This window comes from Dermacentor variabilis, chromosome 9 (genome assembly GCF_050947875.1).
Source record: "Dermacentor variabilis isolate Ectoservices chromosome 9, ASM5094787v1, whole genome shotgun sequence".
NCBI lineage: Eukaryota > Metazoa > Arthropoda > Arachnida > Ixodida > Ixodidae > Dermacentor > Dermacentor variabilis.
In genome coordinates this window covers 131,199,304-131,222,026 of record NC_134576.1, presented here as the reverse complement: position 1 = coordinate 131,222,026, position 22,723 = coordinate 131,199,304, and the positions used below count along the sequence as shown (strand labels likewise).

At 47.5% G+C, this 22,723-nt stretch overlaps 2 protein-coding genes across 2 annotated transcripts in view; one reads left to right on the top strand and one right to left on the bottom strand.

Moving 5' to 3' along the window:
• Positions 1 to 736: 736 nt before the first annotated feature.
• The window catches only part of LOC142557515 (uncharacterized), a 115,319-nt gene continuing 93,332 nt past the window's right edge, over positions 737 to 22,723 (top strand). The window contains exon 1 of the mRNA XM_075669424.1: positions 737 to 997. Coding sequence (XP_075525539.1) covers positions 893 to 997 — 105 coding nt within the window. The 5' untranslated portion in view covers positions 737 to 892. The remainder of the gene's footprint in view (positions 998 to 22,723) is intronic.
• On the bottom strand, positions 19,481 to 21,674 carry LOC142557908 (solute carrier family 22 member 7-like). The gene is made up of 2 exons (XM_075670111.1): positions 21,565 to 21,674; positions 19,481 to 21,155 (listed from the first exon to the last, which is right to left on the bottom strand). The coding sequence occupies exons 1-2, from the start codon at positions 21,672 to 21,674 to the stop codon at positions 19,481 to 19,483; spliced, it is 1,785 nt and encodes a 594-aa protein (XP_075526226.1).

The following is a 22,723-nucleotide window of genomic DNA, read 5'->3' as shown; positions in this document are numbered from 1 at the left end:
TTGCGAAGGATAATCATGCACCGAAAGTAGCGTGACAACAGAAAACTTCTGTTCGCCGTAGTCTTATTTTGTATTTCGCGATCCGACGATTACCTTTAGCGTAAGACACCAACCCACGGGTGCAAGAAGAGCAGCAGTAGCTGCATTAAGTGCTCCTAAAGAAAGAAAGAAAACCTCGTCGCGGATTCCACTCATCCCGGATGAAGGAAACACGGTGCCTCTCGTGCAGCTGCTCTCGTAAACGTGTTTTCGCGCATTGCCTCTTCAAGAACACGCTCAATCAAAGCGCGGCGGCCGCGGCACCACCGCCGACTGCGCCAAGAAAAAGAGTTCTTCCGCTCACAGACATGGCGACGACGCATTCAAGCTCTCCGAAGCCGACCAATGGGAGGACGGCGATATCGCGGCGCTCGACCAATGGAGAACGTCGCCCGTCTCGGGGCCCCGTGAGCCGTGAGCGACCATACTCTACTCGAGTGCTCAAAAGAGCCAAAGATTGTGACTCCGGGGCCAACGACGCGCGCGCGCGCGCGTGCCGAGGAAGAGTTGCGGGAGAGGGCGGGCAGGGGGGACGAAAAAAGCGTGATCATCTTGAAAGTGTCTGGCTGCTGCCGCCGCCGCCGCTGCTAGCTGCGCCGCCGTGGCGGCCTACGCAATTACTGACGTCCTCTTGCGCGATAAATAATGTCAGCCCCAGCCGCGGCTTGGTAGTCCTCGCTGCAGGTTGTTAAGACACGCAGTGTGAAGGGGGCCCCGCTGGGAGTCGCGCGCGTGCCAGAAGGAAAAAAAATCGTTTTATTTTGTTACGGCACGGTTGGTGGGGTGGTGGTGGACGACGACGACGGCCTGTGTGTGTGCTTGCCGCGCGCAGGCGTCGACGACGAGCCCGACCATGGGATGGACTAAGCGGCCCCGCGCCCCGCCATCCAAGAAGGAGTTACTCGTCTTGTCACTGCTACCATTCCTCCTGCTGGTTGCGACCGCGAACGCCTACGAAGTAAGGCCTCCGCTTTCCGCTCCGCTTGTTTTTTCTCTAACCGTTTTTCTGACTGGGAGACGCTCACTGCCGTAAACCGTAGGTGCGTAGTTCCCCGTATGGAGCCGCCCTGCTTTGGAGCAGGTGTCATCGTTCTGGTACTCCGTGATTAACAGCCTTGTGTTGCGCACAGAGGATCTAAGTGCTGGAATCGCGACTCAGTGGTTTTGAACAAAGGTGTAGAGAAGAAAAGATGAGCGCTTATCGCCCCGGATTTCCAAAGTCGTTCGTACGCAAGCACGCTATCTTAGAGCAGCCTCGAACCGATCGTCATGGCGAGCGGAAAGATAACGATCGAAGGTACCAGTCGATAAGCAATAGTCATAGCGAGCGGAAGGGCTTGTGAGTTTAAGCTCTGAACTTTTGACTGAGACAGCAACGTAAAAATAGGGGCGCAGACTAATCAGCTCGGCATATGAACCTTAGGTTGCTGTTATTGGGCGCCAAACCTACCTTCATAGTGTTATGAAGGCGCTTCAGACCTACACCGAACGCCCTTGACATATGAGCACGTTGGCACATCATAACCACTTGAGAAGTATTTTCTTCGTCGCGGTCATGAAGACCTTGGGCAACGTTTAAATAACGTACCGTTCAGTGCGCGTTCCCGTGACTTTACTAAGCATCTATGATAGAAATATGTGGAGAACTTAACGACACACCAAGAAAGCGCAACCGATGGCAATGACTGCCGTTGTTATGTGACGAAAGCTAAGCCTGAAATGACACTGAATTTCAGTAGCGTCGCTCATGTAATTTCAGTAGCGTCGTCATGCATGAAGTTTGCATCTATGTACAAAAAAAAAAAAAAAGAAAGCGAGATCACTCGTGGATTGCGCTTTTGAGTGGTTATGCACGACAATATTTCGGCGTCCTTGGTCGAAGACTAAATTTATGCGGCATGTCAGAAAAGCGTGCGGCCAACAGACTCTGTTGTCAGCTGTATGAGGTTACGGTGTTTTACAGCTTTGCATTGCCAGCAACCAAAGCCACAACATTACGCTCTGAGCTTCGAATGGCACTCCACTTCTTTCTGTCACTGAATCCTTCTGACATTTGACGGCCGACAAAGGGGGAGATCTTGCTGTAGACACATCTATTGTCCCGCCAGTGACAGTACTCTCGCAGCGTTCTATTCATTAAAAAAAAAATGTGCAGATTCTAAAGCAGTACGTAAGACGAAGTTATGTCCGCCGAAATAAACTACAAGAGGCCGTCATTTATGCATAAGAAACATATATGAGGAAGGTTAATAGCGATCGACAGTCGTACAAAACCATTGTCATTTGGTGGTTGAGCGTTGGACTGTAGGAGTATTGCGAGTGAAACATCATCATTTGGGTCGCAATAATACTCCTTACCAGCAACTACTCCTTTGTGGTACTCCTTGAATCAGATTTACTCCCTTGCTTCCCTTGTATACTCTCTTGCATGGCAGTCGCGGTTGGACAACGTTCACGAAGAAAGAATTGCACCATTTGGGTTTTATCACGCCCTCCAATAATAATCGTCATCTATATTGCGTGCATTTCTTCTTTTTTTGGACGCCACGCTCCCACTACTTTCAGGTCACGCCCCCCCCTCCCCCCCCCCCCCCCCGCGCGACATAGCGTTCCTGACAGGAAGCTAGTGAGTGCAGAGCGTTAAGGAAGTGTATACGCATGAGTGATGACGGCTATTCTTGAGACACAATAGAATCCCCAGAGGGTACACATTTTTTTACTGTGTATCTTGGCATTGACAATAGGCGAGTTTCTTATACTGCCGTCATTCTGTTCCGGGCGAATCAGACGCGAATAAAGTAGATCAGCCAGATCAGCCATGTTGGTTGCGCGTAGTACGTTAAGCGCTTGCGTATCTTAAGCACGCATTCAACAACCTAACAGACGTCAAAGTGCACATTCTTTTTTAGCTTGTGTTTTTATTTGTTTGCTTTCTTCGCCTCGGTGGTGTCGTACGGCGTAACGAACGTGAAGACACTTGACAGTTAAAATGAAGATCCCGAAAGCTACGCTGACGTACGCTGTCAACACGAAAAAAAAAAAGCGGTTGCGACTGGCATTTCGCGCACTGACTTTTTCTTCTCGCGTGCACCTACATCACAGTGTGAGCGGTTCTCAATTAAGTATGCAGATTGCACGCGTTACTGCAAAACTTTGCCTCGGATCTACTAACCGCGACATTTCTATTCAAATAGCTTAAAAGAACAAAATATATTTTTGTGGCAAGCACCATACTGATTGACAATTGAGAAAAAAGAAGGGGATGTGATCCTAAACTTTTTGAATTAGCCAGCTGACCGGAACATTTTTTAAGTGGTCGTTTTTTTCGAACTCATACGCCTTTCGCTAGGTACGGGTTCCGTAAACGATAGGTTCTGTGGGTAACCTATGGGTTCCATATGGTTCCATTGACGTTTCGCAACTCCGACGGGCTCCAAGTCAAAGGTCAACTGAAAGCACGTTTCGGAACCCAAACGGTTTTCATAAGAACCAAGAGCGTCCATGTGGGTTAGTATCATGGAAACCAAGGATACCCAAACTTCAGTTCAGAATGTCAAAGGTTCTGTTAACTTTTAACTTGGAACCCACATGGGTTGCGAAACGCCAATCAAATTTTGACTTGCTCACTGACTAGAACCACTCGCTTTCTATAGAGTGCTGCCTGACCATATGAGTCTTCGTCAACTTCTTGACCATGGTTGACATGTATCCATATTACGTCAGGTACAGTGTGAAATCAAGCTGCTTATAGAAACACGATTTTCCACTTAGACCCTCAGTTGGTGATGAACACTGGAGAGTCGCGACGTTAAAGAAATGCTCAAACTGCCACTTATACGACTACGGGATTTGTTAGCAAAAACTTTGTAATGTACGTTTGTAAACGGCACCGGCTCGAGGGTCGAAAGCGGACAAAGTTGTAGTTCTTGGATGCCCTGCATGTTATTAATTTCATATCTTGTTTCTGTAAGCAGCAATTATTCGATCAACCTTATTCGCTTCGAAATTTTAACAAGTATACGACTTGGAGAATTTCAACATCTATTGCTTACGCAGGCAAGTCTGGAAAAGAAGTATCAAGATCTTAAATTGGCGCTTCTTGAAAAAAAAGATTTGATAATCTATATATAACGTAGTTCTTCCGCAAACGATTTTTACTATAAAAGATACAGTAAATGCAGTATAATTAGCCGAATCGATCCAGAGGTTACCTGGAGAATGAACTTCAACATTGCTCATTTCGTTTAACAAACCTTTCGAACAAAAAATTGAAGCAGAAAGTCCTCTTGAGCACTCCTAATCCTTCAACTGGCACGTGGAGCTACTGACGTGCCCATGTGCAACGTCTCTTCCATATTCGCCGCTAGTTTTATGCGATGTTATCGGATGATCACGGATATTTAACTATCCCAAATTTCCGCTGTACTAGAGATCTAAGTGAACAATCAACTAGTGCCCAAACACCGTGAGTGGTTACGCGTGTCGTATGTGCTGTCAAAAGAAAAAAAGAAACCTTACAGGTGACTGGTAGCCTAACTGAAGCTGTCAGCTGACCACGCGCCGTGTTATATGTGCGATGCAACATGTGGTGCAAAGCTCAAAAAAAAAAAAGGGGGAACTGTTCTTCTCGGTTGGCGGCGACTTAAAGCTATCACACCTTTGAGAGCTCATTCATGTCATGCAAAATTTAATTACTTTCAATCTCGCCACGAGACTCGCCTAGCATTTAGGCTGTACAGGCCGGTACTTTAAAACTGATAGCCTTTCAGAAGGAAGACAGCGTTCTTACTCACTGCATTAAGGTGAGTCCTTACTTCGAGGTCTATTCCGATTTCCCTAGTTGAAATGCATGCGAAACGCCGAAATAATTTTTATGAAACAACCGCTGCACGAATGTTAATGACATGGGTTGCATTTAAGAGAGAAAAGAAAACTCTACCGCCTGAATTAAGGAAACTAAATTTCGAATTGAGGCCTCATATTTTTTTTTATTTGGCGGAAATTGGTAACTTAGGAATTGCGAAGCTACAAGCACATAAATCAATAACCCTCCACCAAACACACACACACACACACACACACACACACACACACACACACACACACACACACACACACACACACACACATACATACATACATACATACATACATATATATATATATATATATATATATATATATATATATATATATATATATATATATATGATAGTTTTGTAAACTGCGCCCACTACAGAGTACCTCTGATATGCGCGATTACAGTTCATGGGATACTTCGACAATGTTATCAAACTTTTTTTTTCAGAAGTCCTACTCAGAATTTAGCGGTATAATTCAGAACCATATATAATACACCGGTTTTGTCCACTTTCGATGTCCAATAGATTCAGTTCACAGACTCGTGATACCATTTTCATTACCGAGTTATAGAGTGGTAAACTAGATGCTTTAGTTATTTTTCTAATTTTGAAAATTTTAGATTTCTCGAAGAAAGCTTTGATCGCCTTAAGCAAGGGTCTGCTTCCTACCGTGGTAGACTCTAACTTTTTATTTCAAATGCGAGAAGCCTCATCAAAGACGGCGCCATGGATGCGAATCAAAATGAATTCTCCGTTCTAACTTTTTTCAGAGATGAGCACTAAAAGTGCAGCTCCAGTTTAAAGCAACACGAAATAGGAACACTATATAAGTTTATCCAGATGAATTAGTATATCAAAACATTCTTTATATGCTTTAAAATTTTTATAGTTAAAGAATAAATCAGCCATGGCTACCCGTCGAACTTCTGCTACAGCGTCAGCCTTACCAGTGAACCAACTTGAGGAGAGGCATAATATGAAAGTTCAGAATCAAAGAACATCAAAGAGCACTGAACTTGTGACACAACCTTGTTCATTTTATGGAATAAAAAGCGCTGCCTATTTTTTATCTTGCCGTACATGTTACACTTTAGCCTCAATTAAGAATGAAGTTACTTCGCGAGACATGACTTGTGACGGTGACAGCTGTGTCTGATTGACTGACTGATTCACTTGGATGTAGCTGGACACACTTATCAAATATGTTGTCGCCGGGGTCCCCGCAGAGATCTATTGTTAGCAAATCAAGAATGACTCAGCGAGTTGAAATGAGAACATTCCCGCAACAAAAGAGCAAGCGAATGTAGATATTGACAGATAACTATTGAAAAATGGGCAACCAGACACGAAAGAGTAAGGGCACGTTCTGCAGTTTCTGCGAATGGACACAAGTCAACAGAGCACCAGCAACAGAAGTTCCAGAGTAATTAGCAAAAATGTTATCTACATCTAAAAAGAAATCAACGGCACAAATTAAAGCTATGCGCACGCACACAAAAACTGTATTCAGCGCTGGTATCAAAGCCCATCGTCAAACGATGGTACATAGGCCACTCAATAATGTGAACATGCAAATGACTGAATTTATCGAGTGACACTTTTTTACGGTTGCTTCTCGCTCTGTCTATTTACGATGTGCAAACACCTGATCAACTGCTCTCTTAGCAGATTTTCATGCCTAATTGTCCCAGCATTTTACTATTTTTGGTTTCGACTTTATGAAGATAGAAAGTGCCGAATAAAGTCAAATTGAGGTCGAAAATAATTCAACATCGAAGCCATTGAATGACCGCACTGGGGACGCAGAGCCCCTCGGGCCCACAGCAAGTTTTTTTTAGCGAGCACTTGTTTCGTTGGAGTTGCAGCAGAAGAAGGCGGCCACAATCTAAAAGCAAGAGTACAGCAGCAGCTGTTCTTGCGGCAACGCTCCAGTCACAGCAACATTAAAAGATGATTTGCAAGGGCCTCAACACGCTGCACTTATTAAACCAGCAGTCACGACTTGTCGCTAGTGACGTCTTGACATTGGCCGGAATCGACACGCGTGACAACTCGCTCAACAACAACAACAGCAAAAAATTGAAATGATAAACGGTAAGCGCAATCACAAAGGAAGCAGAGAGCGTATTACACAGTCCACGCAAAATAGTACCGAAATTTATATGCTCTAAAAGGCTTAATGACATTATTAAATGAAAGTGATATGTATGTATGGCACTTAGCGTGTCTTTATTTGAGTTATTTGTTTTGTATCATTCGGTTGGCTGCATTGAGTGACTTTTGTTTAATTGCAGATAATGCGGAACGCGCTGTTTTGTTGACATATTCTTCAGAATTAATTTTGTCGATCTTCATCTTTAAGGATGTCTGCAATATGGGCTTTAATGCCAGGACGGTCTCACCTCATATTATGATTCCTTCATTAGTGAAGTATTTATTGCTTGTGGAGAAGTCAGAGACGCAACATATATAGTTTCTAAAATTTCTCATTTAATCCAAGTAAATCGCTCGCTGTAGCGTAATTCCGCGCGTCTGCTCATATAATATGTGCTGTATGGAATCCTCAACTCAAAGTTAGTATAACAACGAAATTGCAAGGTGCTGGGGCATATAGGAGATAATCAAATAAATGTAGACCCAAGCCTAAGAGCTACTTCCGAAATCTTCGAATTTCGCGAGAGTTTAATCGAAAGAACGTTGAAAACTTGAGTTTTCTCTAGCGTGCACAAATTATTAAGCATATTTATGTATTTACTTAGCGTACCTTACAGGCTCATTGAAATGCATTCAGTAAGGGGGGGTATCGTTTTATACAACGCAAAAAAAAAATCAACCCAAAAAGAAAGAAAGAGGACATGTAGAAGGAAAAACAAAAGTACGGTGGAACATTATTATGCAATATCAGGAGTACAGCGCCTGCAGGTTAAGAATGTTTCGGACCTAAATTACTGAGTTTAAAAATAAGTGTGAATGAAACGGGATAGTCTGGCAGGAACAGCCGCACTGAATGACAACAGTTATGTTGTCTGATCTAGGTGTGCAGCCTACACTTCTTTCTTTGAATTCTAGAGATCAAAAAGGTACAGGAGGAGCTACTGAGTTCTTCATGTGAGCTCAACCGGTTCTGACGTTTGAGAGAAGAGACGCGACGGAAAAGAAAAGCAGGGAGGGTCAGCCATTAATTAATTAATTAATTAATTAATTAATTAATTAATTAATCAAGCAATCAATCTATCAATCAATCGTTCCACGCAGAAGGGGCAACATAATAAACATAATTACTAGACACCGCCATAATAGCAGAAACGTACACGACAAAAATTTATCACTAAAATTTCTAATATGCTCCATCTCACCAAAAAAAGATACGCTAACGGGCGGAGACTTAAAATCATTAATCGTTCGAGGAAAAAAGAACTTTCTCTCAAGAGATGCGACTAAATTACGGATTAGTTTGACGTCCCGGTTCTGCACATTTGGCTATGAGGGATGCCGTAGTCGAGGAATCCTCACTAACTTCTACAACATGGGTTTCTTTAGCGTGTGCACACAAACCACGGTACAGGCGCGTTTTTCGCAATCCACACCCATCGACAGGCGGCCGCCGCGGCTGGCATTTGAACCCGCAACCTTGTGCACAGCAGCACAGCACGACGACAGCCACCAGGCCACCGAGGTGAATTCAAATGCTGAAGCTAGCGACCAGTCTCGATTTAGTATTCCTTGTCACAAGTAACTCGACAGTGTCAGACAACTTCAGCTTAAGATCACCCGTAAACTGTTGTCCAGAAACGAGAACCTGTGAAATATTCCCCAAGTTTTTAACGTTTCAATGACATTCATTTTAAACAAATTCGATAGCGAAACGTAACGCAACGCTCCTTTTTTGTGATACAGAAACGGCATGGCTTAGTAGGGATGATCTTGCAGGGAATGATGTCGTTAAACGAAGACGGCAGTGGGGTAGGGGGGGGGGGGATAATAAACAGTCATACAAAAACGGCATGGCTTAGTAGGGATTGTCTTCCACGGAATGATGTCATTAAACGAAAATGGCAATGCATGGGGTGGGGGTGGGGATAACAAACAGTGATAAAGAAACGGCATGGCTTAGTAGGGACGGTATTCCACGGAATGATGTCATTAAACGAAAACAGCAGTAGGGTGGGGGTGGGGATAACAAGCAGTCCCTTTGAAACTGCTCCAAACGCCTCCTGACTTCCACGAAAACTTAAGCGACGGCATCGTAGCTAAGGAGTCTTGCTGCTCCGCACGAGGTCGCACGGTTCGATACCAGTTCGTGGAGGCCACCTTTCGACGAAAGCGGAATGCCGGTACGCTCGTGTAGGGAAATGTAGGTGCACGTTAAAGAGCCCCGAGTGGTCAAAATTAACCCTTAGCCTCCCCACAACAGAATTCCTCGTAGCACCACGTGTTGTTTTGCGATATTGAGCCCCATAATTCGGTTTGATCTCATTTACCTTATGTGAGGCCTGTGTGATATGAGCGTAGCGCAACGCAGAATGGCCAGCGCTCGCATTGAATGCATCAGAGTGAGTGAGTGAGTGAGTGAGTGAGTGAGTGAGTGAGTGAGTGAGTGAGTGAGTGAGTGAGTGAGTGAGTGAGTGAGTGAGTGTGAGTGAGTGAGTGAGTGAGTGAGTGAGTGAGTGAGTGAGTGAGTGAGTGAGTGAGTGAGGAATGAGAGAGGAGCAGGAGGAGCAGGAGGAGCAGCAGGAGGATCGCGCTGAGCCTCACTCGCGGCTCCTATGAAATCATCAGGATTTCGATTCTTCCGCGTGACGTCATGGGTTCAAGCTGTGTAGACCATACAGTGTCTCACTATATTACCTAGAGGGAAATCTGGCGCTGCTGCGCTGTGGTATGCATGGGAATGCCGATATATTGTGACTTCGGATTGGCATCGTTCTCGGAGAGCCACACAAGCACCGTTCCGTTTGTTACAATGATCCATTTTCTACTAAAACAGCACGTAGAAAGCTGTTTTAGCTTTATTACTACACAAATACATGTTTTGTTTAACTATGAGAACTTGTTATTGCATGTACAATTCTATGAAACGTAAAAAGTATCAGTGGGCTGCTAAAGTTGGGCGACAGACGACAAGATTCGTGCTCACATTGGAACAGTTTGTCGTCTGTTCTTGCTTTCTTCGCTTGGTTATGCATTGTAGGTAAGTAAACTTCACTGGAAGATGTAATATGCGTGAATGAAAACGTTTTATAAAGATTTTACTTTAAGAACGCGTTATTTGCATAGCCATATCCACGTTTTAGAAGAAGCCTGCTACAACACCAGCCAACACGAGCCTCGCAGACACACATACCGTCATTCCCATGACGGCAAGGCACCCTTTAAGAAACTCCCATAGACGGTGGCGCCAGATTTCCGTCTAGGTGTTATATTGAGAAACTCCATAGCGTAGACCTTCGGTTGTCTTTGGAGGTGTCGTTCAAAAGTCAGGGAGAGGATTAGCGCGCCTGAAATTCACATACTTGCTATATTTGCGCATTGCATTATTATGAATCCTCGGTAATTCGAAATCGCGACTTTGAAGTTCAGCCAACCCACATCTCAGCATGACGAGGAAACAGCCGCAGCCGCATTACATCACCCACGGCACTAATCACGCTGAAGGTTTCGTTGCTAAAACGCTTGACGGTTGAGGAAGAGAGGGAGAAAGAGAGAGGGGTTACCAGGCTGAGCCCGGTTGGCTACCCTGCACCGGGGAAAGGGTACTGAAAGACGAGACGAAAAAATACACAGCGCGCATGCGCACACATGCCTAAACGCTCGTCGTCCGTCCGCGTTTTCAGTTTTGTTGGTTTGCGTGCACGTGAGATGTTTCTGGTAATATGTGATCTACTAGCCACAACACAGTCAGTACTGGCCTCGTATCATATATCCTCCGTTTCCGATCTGTTTTTGTTCGCCATCTATTAAATTCTGCGGTTTTACGTAAATGCTGGAAACCGCGTTGTGATTATGAGGCACGCCGTGTAGTAAAGAACTCCAAATTAATGTTGACCTGCTGGGGGTCTTCAACGTGCACCCAATGCACAGTACGCGGGCGTCTTTTTCGTTGCACCCCTGTTGAAATGCTGTCGGGACCGAGCCCACGACCTCGAACTCAGCAGCGCTAATCCATAGCCACTGCTCCAGCACGGCGGTTAAAACCTACAGTTCATGTACGGCCGCACACACGCCCGAAATGCTATCCCATTTCTTTCGGCCCCCTGTAATGTCTTTTCTAAGAGTGGCTCCAATGAAAGTGAGCGTCAGCTACTTGTCTCATCAAAGCACACTTCCGCAGGCGTCAGTGGTTCAGTGCTCCTCTAAACTGGTGATGAGTCTGCTTGCTCTTGTAGTTTGAAGCTGCGAGAGCGTCAACTACACGTGTGTAATACAATTTTCTTGGAGATAAACAAACACTCGTGCCACAGACAACTAGAAGAACAAAGTTTTAAACCCATTAAATATATCCGAGATATACTCCAGTTCCTTGCGCTATCTATTACGTGCATCAGACATCGTCCAGCCACCCTTTTTCTCATTAGTGGATAAGGGACCAATACGGTTCTCGAAATGTCCTAAAATTTGCCTGTGGTGAGGGATTATATGGAGGCAAGAATGTTTACGCCCCTAGCCAGACGACGTTTCCTCGCACTGTGTGTATTACAGTATGATACTCCACCTGGTTTCGCCCTGCCATTTGATTAATTCACGCCAACACTGAGCTGTAGTACTTTCGTAATAACCGAGTAGATGGAGGGGCTGATCGCTACACACACGCTGAATTATTTAGTCCCATCGCCGCATACATGCCGGGAAAGAAGTCCACAAAGTTCACTTAGTCGGCGCCTCGCCATGGCAGGAACGGTAAAGCGTTGTCAGAGATGCAGGAACCGCCCATCACGGAGGACAGACATAACTTATGAGGGAGCATGACGTCAGCCAGTCAACCTTCGCAAGACAACCTGCTCTCTGCGTTCATTGGCCAAATTCGCTCATCGCGCGTTGAATCCTGGGAACAGCACGCCGTACGCTGCTTGGTTCGTGTTAGGTTTTAGTACCGCTGGCCACCGGAGTTGCCGCCGCTTTCTCCAGCCCGTGTGGCTCGCTTTCTGCTCACCGGATTTGGTGTCTCTAGTTCTCATCCTCGATACTTGAAAACTCAGTGGCTCCCTCGCAGTAAATAGAGGCGCGATCCAACTTCCGTGCGGCTCAGCAGACAAGCAGACGACGAACCCAGCGTAGCCGCGTGGGTTGCCATCACGCGCTTCGGTGCCCATTTCTCATCATTATTCCTTTTTATTATTTTTTTTATGACTAGGCTTTACGTTCTTCACGGGACGCTCACTCCTAGTTTTTTTTTTTCATTTTTTCTCTTTGATTCGCGCCTGCCGCGTTACCTAACGAGGCGTCAATTTCCCCAAGCTTACGAGTTGTCCAGAAATGCACAAGTCGGAGGGACTTTCAGAAAACGAAAATTCGTCACGCATGTGCCTGGTAGGGAAACGAAGGGAAACCCGTACGGACTACGCAGTTCATTAAAGCAGGCTGATGCAGTGCAACTAAAAACGGGCGAATTATGAAACGTACCACGGGGCTATAGCGCTGTGTTATGGGCCAACAGTTCTGTAATTGAAGTTTGAAGCCACCTATTTAACTTGAATAATTTCAGTATTCTTTTCGCATTGTGTCGAGAATGTTCTGCAAGGCCAAAGAGAGCTAGGGTCCCAGGAGGCGTGAACCTAGGAAAATATCGCAGTTGACGAAAAAAAATATCCTTGTCGAGATGCCAGATCCAGGGCGTGCGCTAACAACTTGCAAAACTAATACGTGATATTGAATTGCATCTCCGCAGAAAGTGAACTTGAGGCAACAAAAGGTCGATGAAAACGCAACAGAAATCATATAACAATTTTTGTAAGGGATATGCGGAGGCTTATTTTCTTTCCTTCTCCTCGCCTTTTCTTTTGTCCCCTCACCCAGTGCAGAGCAGATCTACCGGCCTTCCCTTTGTCAGTCCTCTCTGTCGCAGATTACAATGTTAGACATAATTAACCGGCAGACGCAGAAGCAAATGCTACTGCCTCAGTAGTTCATACACATTTTTTTTTTTTTGGTGACATCCCGCTTACCGCGTTTTTATGTCATACATTTGCAGGTTTGATTGTTGTATTCATATGGGAGGTTGTGGCCAACTAGTAAGTAGTGCACCAGAGTGGTCAATCCTGCTTTCGTGAGGTAGTGCGTAACCGGTTCTGGTCACCGGGATCAGGCCGCACTCCAGGCCTATTTATGAAATTTCATCAACACGCGGATTTTTTTCTAATCCGGTGGAAAATTGCGCTGCACCGGGATTTGAACCACGGTCCCTTTTGCACGCGAGGCGGGTGCTCTGCCTCTACGCTATCGCTGCTATAGTTGAAATCAAGTAAAAGAAATTGGGCATGGGCAGGGTATGTAATGTGGAGGAAAGATAACTGAGGGTATTTAAGGGTTACGGACTGGATTCCAAGGGAAGGGAAGCGTAGCAGAGGGCGGCAGAAAGTTAGGTGGGCGGATGAGATTAAGAAGTTTGCAGGGATAACATGGCCACAATTAGCACATGACCGGGGTAGTTGGAGAAGTATGGGAGAGGACTTTGCCCAGCAGTGGGCTAGCCCAGGCTAATGCTGACGATGAGACTTGCAGGCATTTCATTTCGCAAAGAACTTTGCTGATACGATTCGTTTTTTTTGTGCCCCGTCACCCTTTTTGGTTGGCCGTGGCTGGCCATGCACCGGCCAATCACGATGGCCCACGAAATTTCAACTGATGACGGAGACGCACAATTCATTGACAGTGCCGGCGAGTCTACCGAGGCAATCAAGGAAGCTCAAGGATGCTATGGCATGAGTTGGAAACCGATAGTACTCTCGAATACCCTGATTTTGTTGACTGATTTCGAAGCAGCCCCGAAAGATGCGGCCCTTTTGTGTAGGCCATGGTCGGCCTCGCGTTCACCAATGCTTACGCGTTGCGGATATGGAGTGGCCGACATCCCCAGCCGCTGCGGTGATGAGGAAACAGGATGTGATATCCTGGGGCAGCGCTCGCAGCACAATGTACAAATACAATCATTCTCTCCGTCGTGGAATCGTATACTCTGTTGAAAGGAAGAATTCTACAGCATCGACCGGACTTGTCATCGCATCAAAAGGCCTGCTGCGTTCCTTTTCTTGTGGGGGGTGCATACATGGAATGCCTATAATGGAATTGACCTTACTGCCATTCTTTAAACATCTTTTTATACCTCTTTTACAACGCCTTTCCTCCCACTCCAGTGCCGGTTATCAAACCGGGAACTCGCATCTGGATACAACTTCGTTGCCTTTCCTCTGTAACTATCTCTTGATGAAGCAAAACAGGCGCGGGGCGTCGCATTGATGTGAAATATAGTTTGATAGCCCGTTTAAGCTCATACGCGTGTGCGCGGCAAATGCTTCATGCGGTCAAAATGGGTACATCCCACAGAAGGGCTACTTCGCTCGTATCAACGGCTGTAATGATGACGCGATGTCGCCGGATTCACAACAAATAGCTTGTGCTATAAAATTGTTCCCGTTTGTGAAAAAAAAATGGTCCTTGTTATTTAACCGCTGAGGTGAACGTGTGTTCAATATAAATCAATAAAAACTAATCTCGAAGCTGTGGATTGCATATTTTCAGAATTATTGAGGCTAAGGAGGTAATGCTGACACGTCCAACAACACCTAATGGGCATTGGCCTGTGTAATGTATGAATGGGTTGCGCCACATTCCAGTGTTCAAAGAGAAGGTTTATTTGGTTTGCTTCGGCCCTCTACGTTAATCAAGTATGCAAGCGCGTCGATGCTAAGTGCTCGACATTATGTGCGCGCGCGCGTGTGTAGTTGTGCGTGTAGTAGCTGATTTCCTCATGTCATTTTTGTCTATCCATTCGGAAATCAAATGTGAAAAAGCCGGCATCGAATCTTGCCAACATGTTTAGTTTGATGTCCTCAAGAAGTATGACAATGCCGTTGTCAGGCGGGGCTCCGAAGACTGGGGAAATCGGCATTACAAAATAATTCCCTTACGAAGTGGGCCGTCACAAACACGAGCTCGTGTTGTCACGACGGACCATCCCTGTGTGCTATATCGAGCGCGCAGTCACAAAGAATGTGCTCAATGGCCACCTCGAGACCACTTTCATGGCTCGCGGCGTCGTCGGCTATCCCAGTACGGAATTCGAAATACTTTTTAAAGGCTGCACAGTCTTATCACCAACTACTCGAGAGAGAGTGAGACGAAAGAGAGTGAAAGACCTGTGGGTTTATCCCATATACGAAGACACACTGGCTGCCCTAACGAGCGGGAGGAACTAGGAAGGAGCCTTGCGCAACACCATTGAAGCCAAACGAGTCAGCCCAACGCGTGATCGTCACGGCAGAGCGCGCGGTAGGCTTTAATGCTCCCGCTCTGCAGGCAGAGCCACTGCACAGCAGTCAAAGGAGCGTCCATCGATTAAAAGCTACCGGGAAACAAACATTCTCTGCCAATACGCCGATTCCCAGAGGTCACGCGTTCGGCCGACTTTTTTCGAGGGAAACAGGGAAGGGAATGGCTCCGCCGAGAGTCATCTTGTCCAGGCTGGCTGAGTGACCTAATGCTCCCTTTGAGCTTACTGCCGTCTCCCATGCTGGATACCGCATGCCGAGATAAGGTGCGGAAGAGAATAAAGTTGATATAAAGAGAGGCGAAATTAGCTGCCTTTCTCTCATTTGCATCTCTCTCTCTCTCTCTCTCTCTCTCTCTCTCTCTATATATATATATATATATATATATATATATATATATATATATATATATATATATATATATATATATATATATACACACACACACACACACACAGTGAATCTGTTAAAGGCCACTTTCCCCACTGTCGTGCCCCGTGTAGAAAAAACTCAGTGCCCTTCCACTCTGTGAAGAAGGATGACCAGCGAAGCTGTGCATGTGGGCCCCTTAATGGCGAACGGCACCTTCGTCGCGGGTCGGTCTATCCACTATCTTCTAGCCACTATCTTCAGGATCGACCAACGTATGAGGAGTGCTTAACGCCTGCGTCACCACCGCCGCGGGTCGGCCCGGTATTGCGCTATCTTCGGGATCGGCCAACGTATGGGGAGTTTTGTGTGTACACACGCACACGATTTTGGGGGAACTAACCCTTGACAGCTTCGCTGTAAAAACATTGACCGCCCTTCCACTGCTGTGAAGAGGGGTGCAAGCGAAGCTCGGGATCTGCGGCTCTTAGTTGTCGTAACGCCTCGGCTTCGCGCTCCCTCACAGCGAGGTCGGCACGTCGGCGACGAGCCCTTTCGAGCGAGTTCCCGGCGGCGTTCATCAAACGCCGCGTGTTCTTCTGCCGTTCCTTCAACGCAGCCTGCTCTTCGGCAGACAGAACCGAACGCGGCCTCCCCATCTGGCTGCTGGGCCTGAACTGGTGGGAAACGGCGGGCGCGAGGCGAGCCAACACGCGATTACACCCTTTTCCTCCTCCGGAGGGAGGGAGGCGGGCCTAAACAGAGATCCTGAGGATTTCATGACAGTAATCCCAACGTACTCTGACATACTAAATTACCATAGAGGGACGAGGATGAGATATCCCCCGCCCCACAATACACTCACTCAACAACAGGCAGTTTAATGGCGAAAGCTGCAGACAGGAACTTTCCCAAATTTACGTATATTAAGCAACATGTCGTCAAGTCAATACAGGGACACATGCCCGTGGTGTGGCGCAATACCCACACTTTATCACATCACATGGGAGTGCAATACGAATAAGGCATTCCACAAAATAGAAAATCCGAGTGCGGAGCAGTGGGAGAGCGTGCTCTCCAGTGGCAACCCTAGCCTCCAACGAAGGTTGGTGGATCATTCCCGACGAGCAGCCACTCTCAATGGTGCCCTGGAATAGGGGCACCAACCATTCAGGCCGGAGGTCGTCATCAAACAACAGAAGATGAAGACATCCGGCCTGACCGCTGAATTACTCTTTCTAGAGCGATAAAGTATACTTCCTCCTACTCCTCCTCTTCGTGCATATAAAACCACCTCTTTAAAGTGCGAGTATGATGAACCGACAGTGGCTGAATTCTGAAAATGAAGAAAAAAAAAACGACAGTGGCTGTATTGGTTAGCATGGTGTTCTCGCAGCCCGACAAGCAATTTTTATTTTCGCGCGGCCTTTCGTTTTTTGATGCGGCAACAGTAACACCGATGCAAGGGATGCAATGCAAGCTTCGCTTGAGAACTATCATCATCAGCAATGGCTCGATCGTTGTCTTCTTGCACGGCTGGCTCCATTGCCGCTCGTCATTCCAGCGTAGAACAACTGTCGTCGTAATGGCGAGGCCGCGCTTACGGGGGTATGAGCCATTGCTTAAGGGGGCATGAGCCATCCATTAGACAGATTTTGTTTAACGTTTGCAACCGAACGGAAAAGCATTACGAAAGAAGTAGCGTCGTCGTCACTGCGCATGCTCGGAAAGTAATTGGGTTTCTGCGGTTTACGTGTGCTATGATAACGTACGTTATTTGGCGAGTGTAAGAAGAAGAATAGAATTTATTGATAGGAAAGGCCGAGAGGTCGACCTGAGCTAGTAGTGCGCTCTAGTCTGCTACGTACTCTACACCGGGGAAGAGGGAAGGGGAATGAAAGTATTGGGATGGATGATGATGATGAGAGAAGTGGTGATCGAGTACTTATGTACAAGAGACAGTTGCCTTGCTAGAGCCGCTCGTCGAGCTTGGTGTCCTGCAGAAACTTCAAGAACACTTTAGTTGCACGCATTGAAGTTGGAGTGTCAGGCCCTGGGCCGAGGATAGCTTCCTCCTACAGCGGTTGCCTGCCAACGCTGGCTTGGAAACTTTCTAACGTCCTTCGCTCCAGCATATATGCTGGGTGATCGCAAAGTATGTGTTCCAGCGTTTCAGGTATCTGGCAGTGTTCACAATCAGGACTGTTCGATTGGCCGATGAGGTGCGCGTAGCGACGGGTGAAAGCAACGCCCAGCCGAATCCTGTGTAGCAATGACGTTTCGCTTCGTGGAAGCTGCGGGGGCAAACAGAATTTACCGTCTGGGTCGATCATATGTAGGCGTCTGTGAATGTTGTCATTGTGGGCTCTGTATGCCTTTGTAAGGTCCTGCATGAGGGCCTTTGGCGAGTGTAACGTTTGTAATGTTTACGGCCGCTACGAAATAGCGTTGTCTAACATGGCGGCACCCATGGTACATGCTTCAGCGTGAATTTTCCTGATGGCTACGCTCTCACTAGCGTTGATCGCCAGTAACTATTATAATTACCTTTCGCTTTCTCTATAAACTTACCTGAAAGGTTAGTTATGAGCGCATAGCCCGTCAATTTTCCGAGATCGTTCGGTGATTCTGGCGGCTGTAGGCCTAAAGAGACTCGTCGACATAGCAACAGCGGGATGATTGTTAATGGATCGTCTTGGATTGGATGCGTTTAGCACGAGGCTCCACATGGCGCCCTATTTTATAACGTCTTCTTTACGTTTGCGTTTCCGCACGGTAAACTAAAGGACTTGAAAGGACACGCATCTCAACGTCCCGCAAATGTGCATGCGTTTAGCGTACGTGAGGCGACAAACCCTATTCTAAAGCTGTCTATTGCATTTTGAAGAATCGCAAGTGGTACTGCCGGCCGGATGCTTCTAACCGCGCCACCGAGCAAACTCGAGATATCGAACGCAAGCGACAACGGCGCACTGAGGACTGACGTCGCCCTCTCCATCGCAGCCGGATGTGTGTGCAACCTCATTAAGAAACACAAAGACGTAACCAATAACTGAGAAAGACTTTAATGAACCGTCGAGATTTACTTAATGACAAACACCGAGGCCGCACGTTTCAGCTTCGCAGGTTAACCATCTGTACGGAGTGCTTAGGCTGATAGTTTTTTTGTTATGGTGGCTTCTCATAGGTTTCTTGTAGTGGTTACCTTCCACATCACCAACAAACCTCACTTTCGGTTGTCTCAGAGACCACACCCGCCTACAATCTACAACTCTTTTCTTTATTGGTTGGATATAGATTCGTGAAACAATTGATTTCTGCATTGACCAGGCAAATGCACAGCACCTGAAACTGAATAGCACGAGTATTGATGGGCACTTTAAGAAATATGCAATTGGTTCAACGCTAATACGAGTTGATAAAAGACAACAAAAGATAGATTGACGGTAGCGCCATACGTTATTCTGGGCGCACGCACGCACACAGCGACCTCCGGCGGATACTGTATCCTTGAAGAGAAGGATATTAAGATTACGCTGTTCGTACTTGTGTCTTTATTTGAGCTTTAACATACAGGAAAGCAGCATGACAACCACGATAATCTACGCGATAAGTCATCTGTACGACACAACAACATTCAACGGGGAGCATGATATCGCTTGCTATCAGTCTGCAAAGGTTAGTCAAGAATCAAAGGGAAATTACACATCTATCTACCTCCTCCCTTCAACTCAGATTCAGGGCAGGATATCCTGCATTGTTTGCGGTGTCTTTTGGCGTTTGGTTTCCGGAAGCAGCCTGATGAGGAAAGCGGCAGTGAACAACACCGCGAAGTAGAACACGCTGGCGGCAGTTGGGGACAGTTGCAGTTGCGCCAGAAGGGGCCCCAAGGTAGCCCCGAGCTGCCCGAAGAAGTAGGCGACAAAGAACCCGATGCCCCGCACTAGTCGGGTACAACTTGAGCGTAAACACGTTTACGGCGGTGGCTTCTCCGAGGAGCATGCACACGATTATCTCGCCGAGGATCCATGTCAGGTGTCCTTCGTGCTCGGCCTTGAGGTTACCGTACAAAAGCAACATGCAGCAGGTCAACGGCAGCGCTAGTGTGAGCAAAATCTTGCGGGGACTAGCCAGCAAAAATATCCAGAATAGCAAAATCGAGGCAGCCCTCGTTACGGCGAGGAAAAAGAGGTGCGAGGGGTCGTACGACCGCCCGCTCAGGCTCATACCGTACAAGGACAGCAGAATGCTGAACCAAGTCCAGCAGAGCGTAGCGTTTCGCTTCCACAATTCCTTGCTGGCCAAAAAAGTGAGGAAGTTCATTTTCGGCAGTGCCACTGAGGCACGAAAGGATGAGACTGTGAAGAACAAGCTCTCCTCGTTGATCTGGTGGTTGTTCCACGCAGCGGCGCGCCGTATCGCCTTCTCGGCCTGCTCGACATTGCTGGATACCAAAAGCCAGCTGATGGACTCGCCCACAAGGCAGAACACTGGCACGAGTGCCATCGTGAGGGAGAAAGTGACCACTTCCAGTGCCTTGTAATTCCGCGGCGGTAGGGTTAGCGTCTGAGCCAGGACGCTCGCAACGACTGTTCCGGTCATGGCCAAACAGAAATAGCCTTCCCGGTGCTTGTCGCCCGAGTTCTCGAACAGAATGACAAGCATAGAGATCTCGAAGATGCTCAGCGATGCCGCCAGAAGAATCCGGGCGGCTATGTAGTTGATGAATGTCCGCGCAAGCGTTGCGCCGCCGGCGGATGCCACAGTGAGGACTGTGCAAGCGTAGACAGCGGGCAGCCGGCCAACCCTGTCCGATATCTGGCCGAAAAAGAGCACCGAGATGACGACGCCGATTCTGTTGTAGACGAAGGCGACGGGCACGTACCAGGCGCGATCACACACCAGGTTCCACTCGCTGACGATCGTGGTCTCGCTCGGGAGCAGGTCGAACTGCCACTCGGTGCAGGCCACTTCGACGCGGGTGCCATTGACCTCGGGCACTTCGGGTGGGTACATTGTGCACTGGCTGTACGTGCCGTCTGGCCGCAGCGGGATGTTCTCCGCCTTCCAGCGGCTGACGCTCACGTTGGCGTCGGCGGGAGGACGGCACCAGTACGCCACAGGCAGCAGAAACATCTGCATGGACATGTGATGAATAACGACCAGGGCGGACGACAGGTGAGCGAAGGCCACGATGACCCACTGGAACAAGCCGCTGCCCAAGATCCTGTCCATGTCTAAAGGTGGCGAATGAGCCGTGATCGTGTGGGCATGGTGGCACGGAACGGTTGTGCTACTGGTGGCGGGCTGCAGGTTCGTTTCCTCCGACGGGGGGACCGTCTTGCGGAGCACGGAACTGTGGAGCAGGGCGAAATCATCTGGCTGGGTACCGTCCTTCGCTCTGGAAGGATCGAAATGCGTCGGTCATTCAATCATTCTTTGCCATATCCGATATGTGCTATTCTAAGTTCTTCAATTTGAAGCTTCGAGCTGTGTTTAAGAATGCCGTCAATATTACGTGCCACAAGAACAACACTATCGCCACCAAAAAAACAAAAAAGGACAGGAGTAGAAGACGAACGCCGAAGCTTCACTATCACCGCCTTAACGTCGCTTAACTTAACGTTAAGTAGCATATGCAGACGAAAGTATTGCGTTAGCAGCGTTTGTCGCTTGTTCCTGTCACTGAAGGATGGATGGAGGATTGGGTAGTTCCCAAACGCGGAATAGCACGTAGTCGTGTTTTCTTAGAGGGTATGGCCTTCCACCGCATGTGTCCCGCAAGCTGAACGTGTCGCGTGCCTGCATACCTGGATGACTCGGTACTGGTGGCCAGGCCGATGGTCACGAGTTTCTTCGACGATTCTGGCCGAGCAGGAATCGGCTCCGTGGCTTCTGAGAAGACGATCACCTTGGACATGCTGCTGTCGCTCTGAATGTTTGTGGCGCAGACACACAGTGGAGGATTGAACGTGAATCGAATGGTTAAGAGAGACGGACAAGGAAGAGATGAATTAACAATCTGGAGGTTATAACTTACGGACATGCTTGCCTACCGTGATCGTCGTCTTCTTCTTCTTCTTCGTATTGTTCCTGCTCTACAATTGTGGCCTGCCAAATTTAGCAGGAACCATCAAGAAATATGACGCACGTCCACGTTGCTATGCTATGGGAGTGCCCAGCGCAGTACACACAGACTAACACCACGACTCTCTCGTCGAGGATGCATGGGGCTCTGCGGAGCTCCGCCCTCGACGACCAAACCTGGGCGACCCAGCACGCCCGCGAGGCGGCGTCGAGGCAAGCCCTCGACGTCCCTTCGTGGGAGGCTTAGGCCCGGCCATCATAAAGTGCTGGTTCTACAATAAAAGTTTATTCCTCCTCCTCCACGTTGATGCATTGGCCAAAGAATATAATTGTAAATGTATTTGTTAGTTTTTGATTGTGGCCATATTACCAGGCAAAGCAGTTATGAGGTAGGAAACCTGGTCGCCGTGTCCGTGACATAGTGAGATGGTTATGCTGCAGGCGTTTGCATGCTTTGGCACTGATATATGAGATATGAGACCACTTTCATGGCACGCATCGTCGTCGGCTATCTCGGTACGGAATTCGACATACCTTGTAAAGGCTGCTCAGTCTTATCACCAACTACTCGATAGATAGTGAGACGAAAGAGAGTGAAAGACCTGTGGGTTAGCCCATATACGAAGACACACTGGCTGCCCTGACGAGCGGGAGGAACTAGGAAGGAGCCTTGCGCAACACCATCATAGCCAAACGAGTCGGCCCAACGCGTGGTCGTCACGGCAGAGCGCGCGGTAGGCTTTAATGCTCTCGCTCTGCAGGCAGAGCCACTGCACGGCAGTCAAAGGAGTGTCCATCGATTAAAAGCTACCGGGAACCAAACATTCTCGGCCAATACGCCGATTCCCAGAGGTCTAGCGTTCGGCCGTCTTTTCTCGAGGG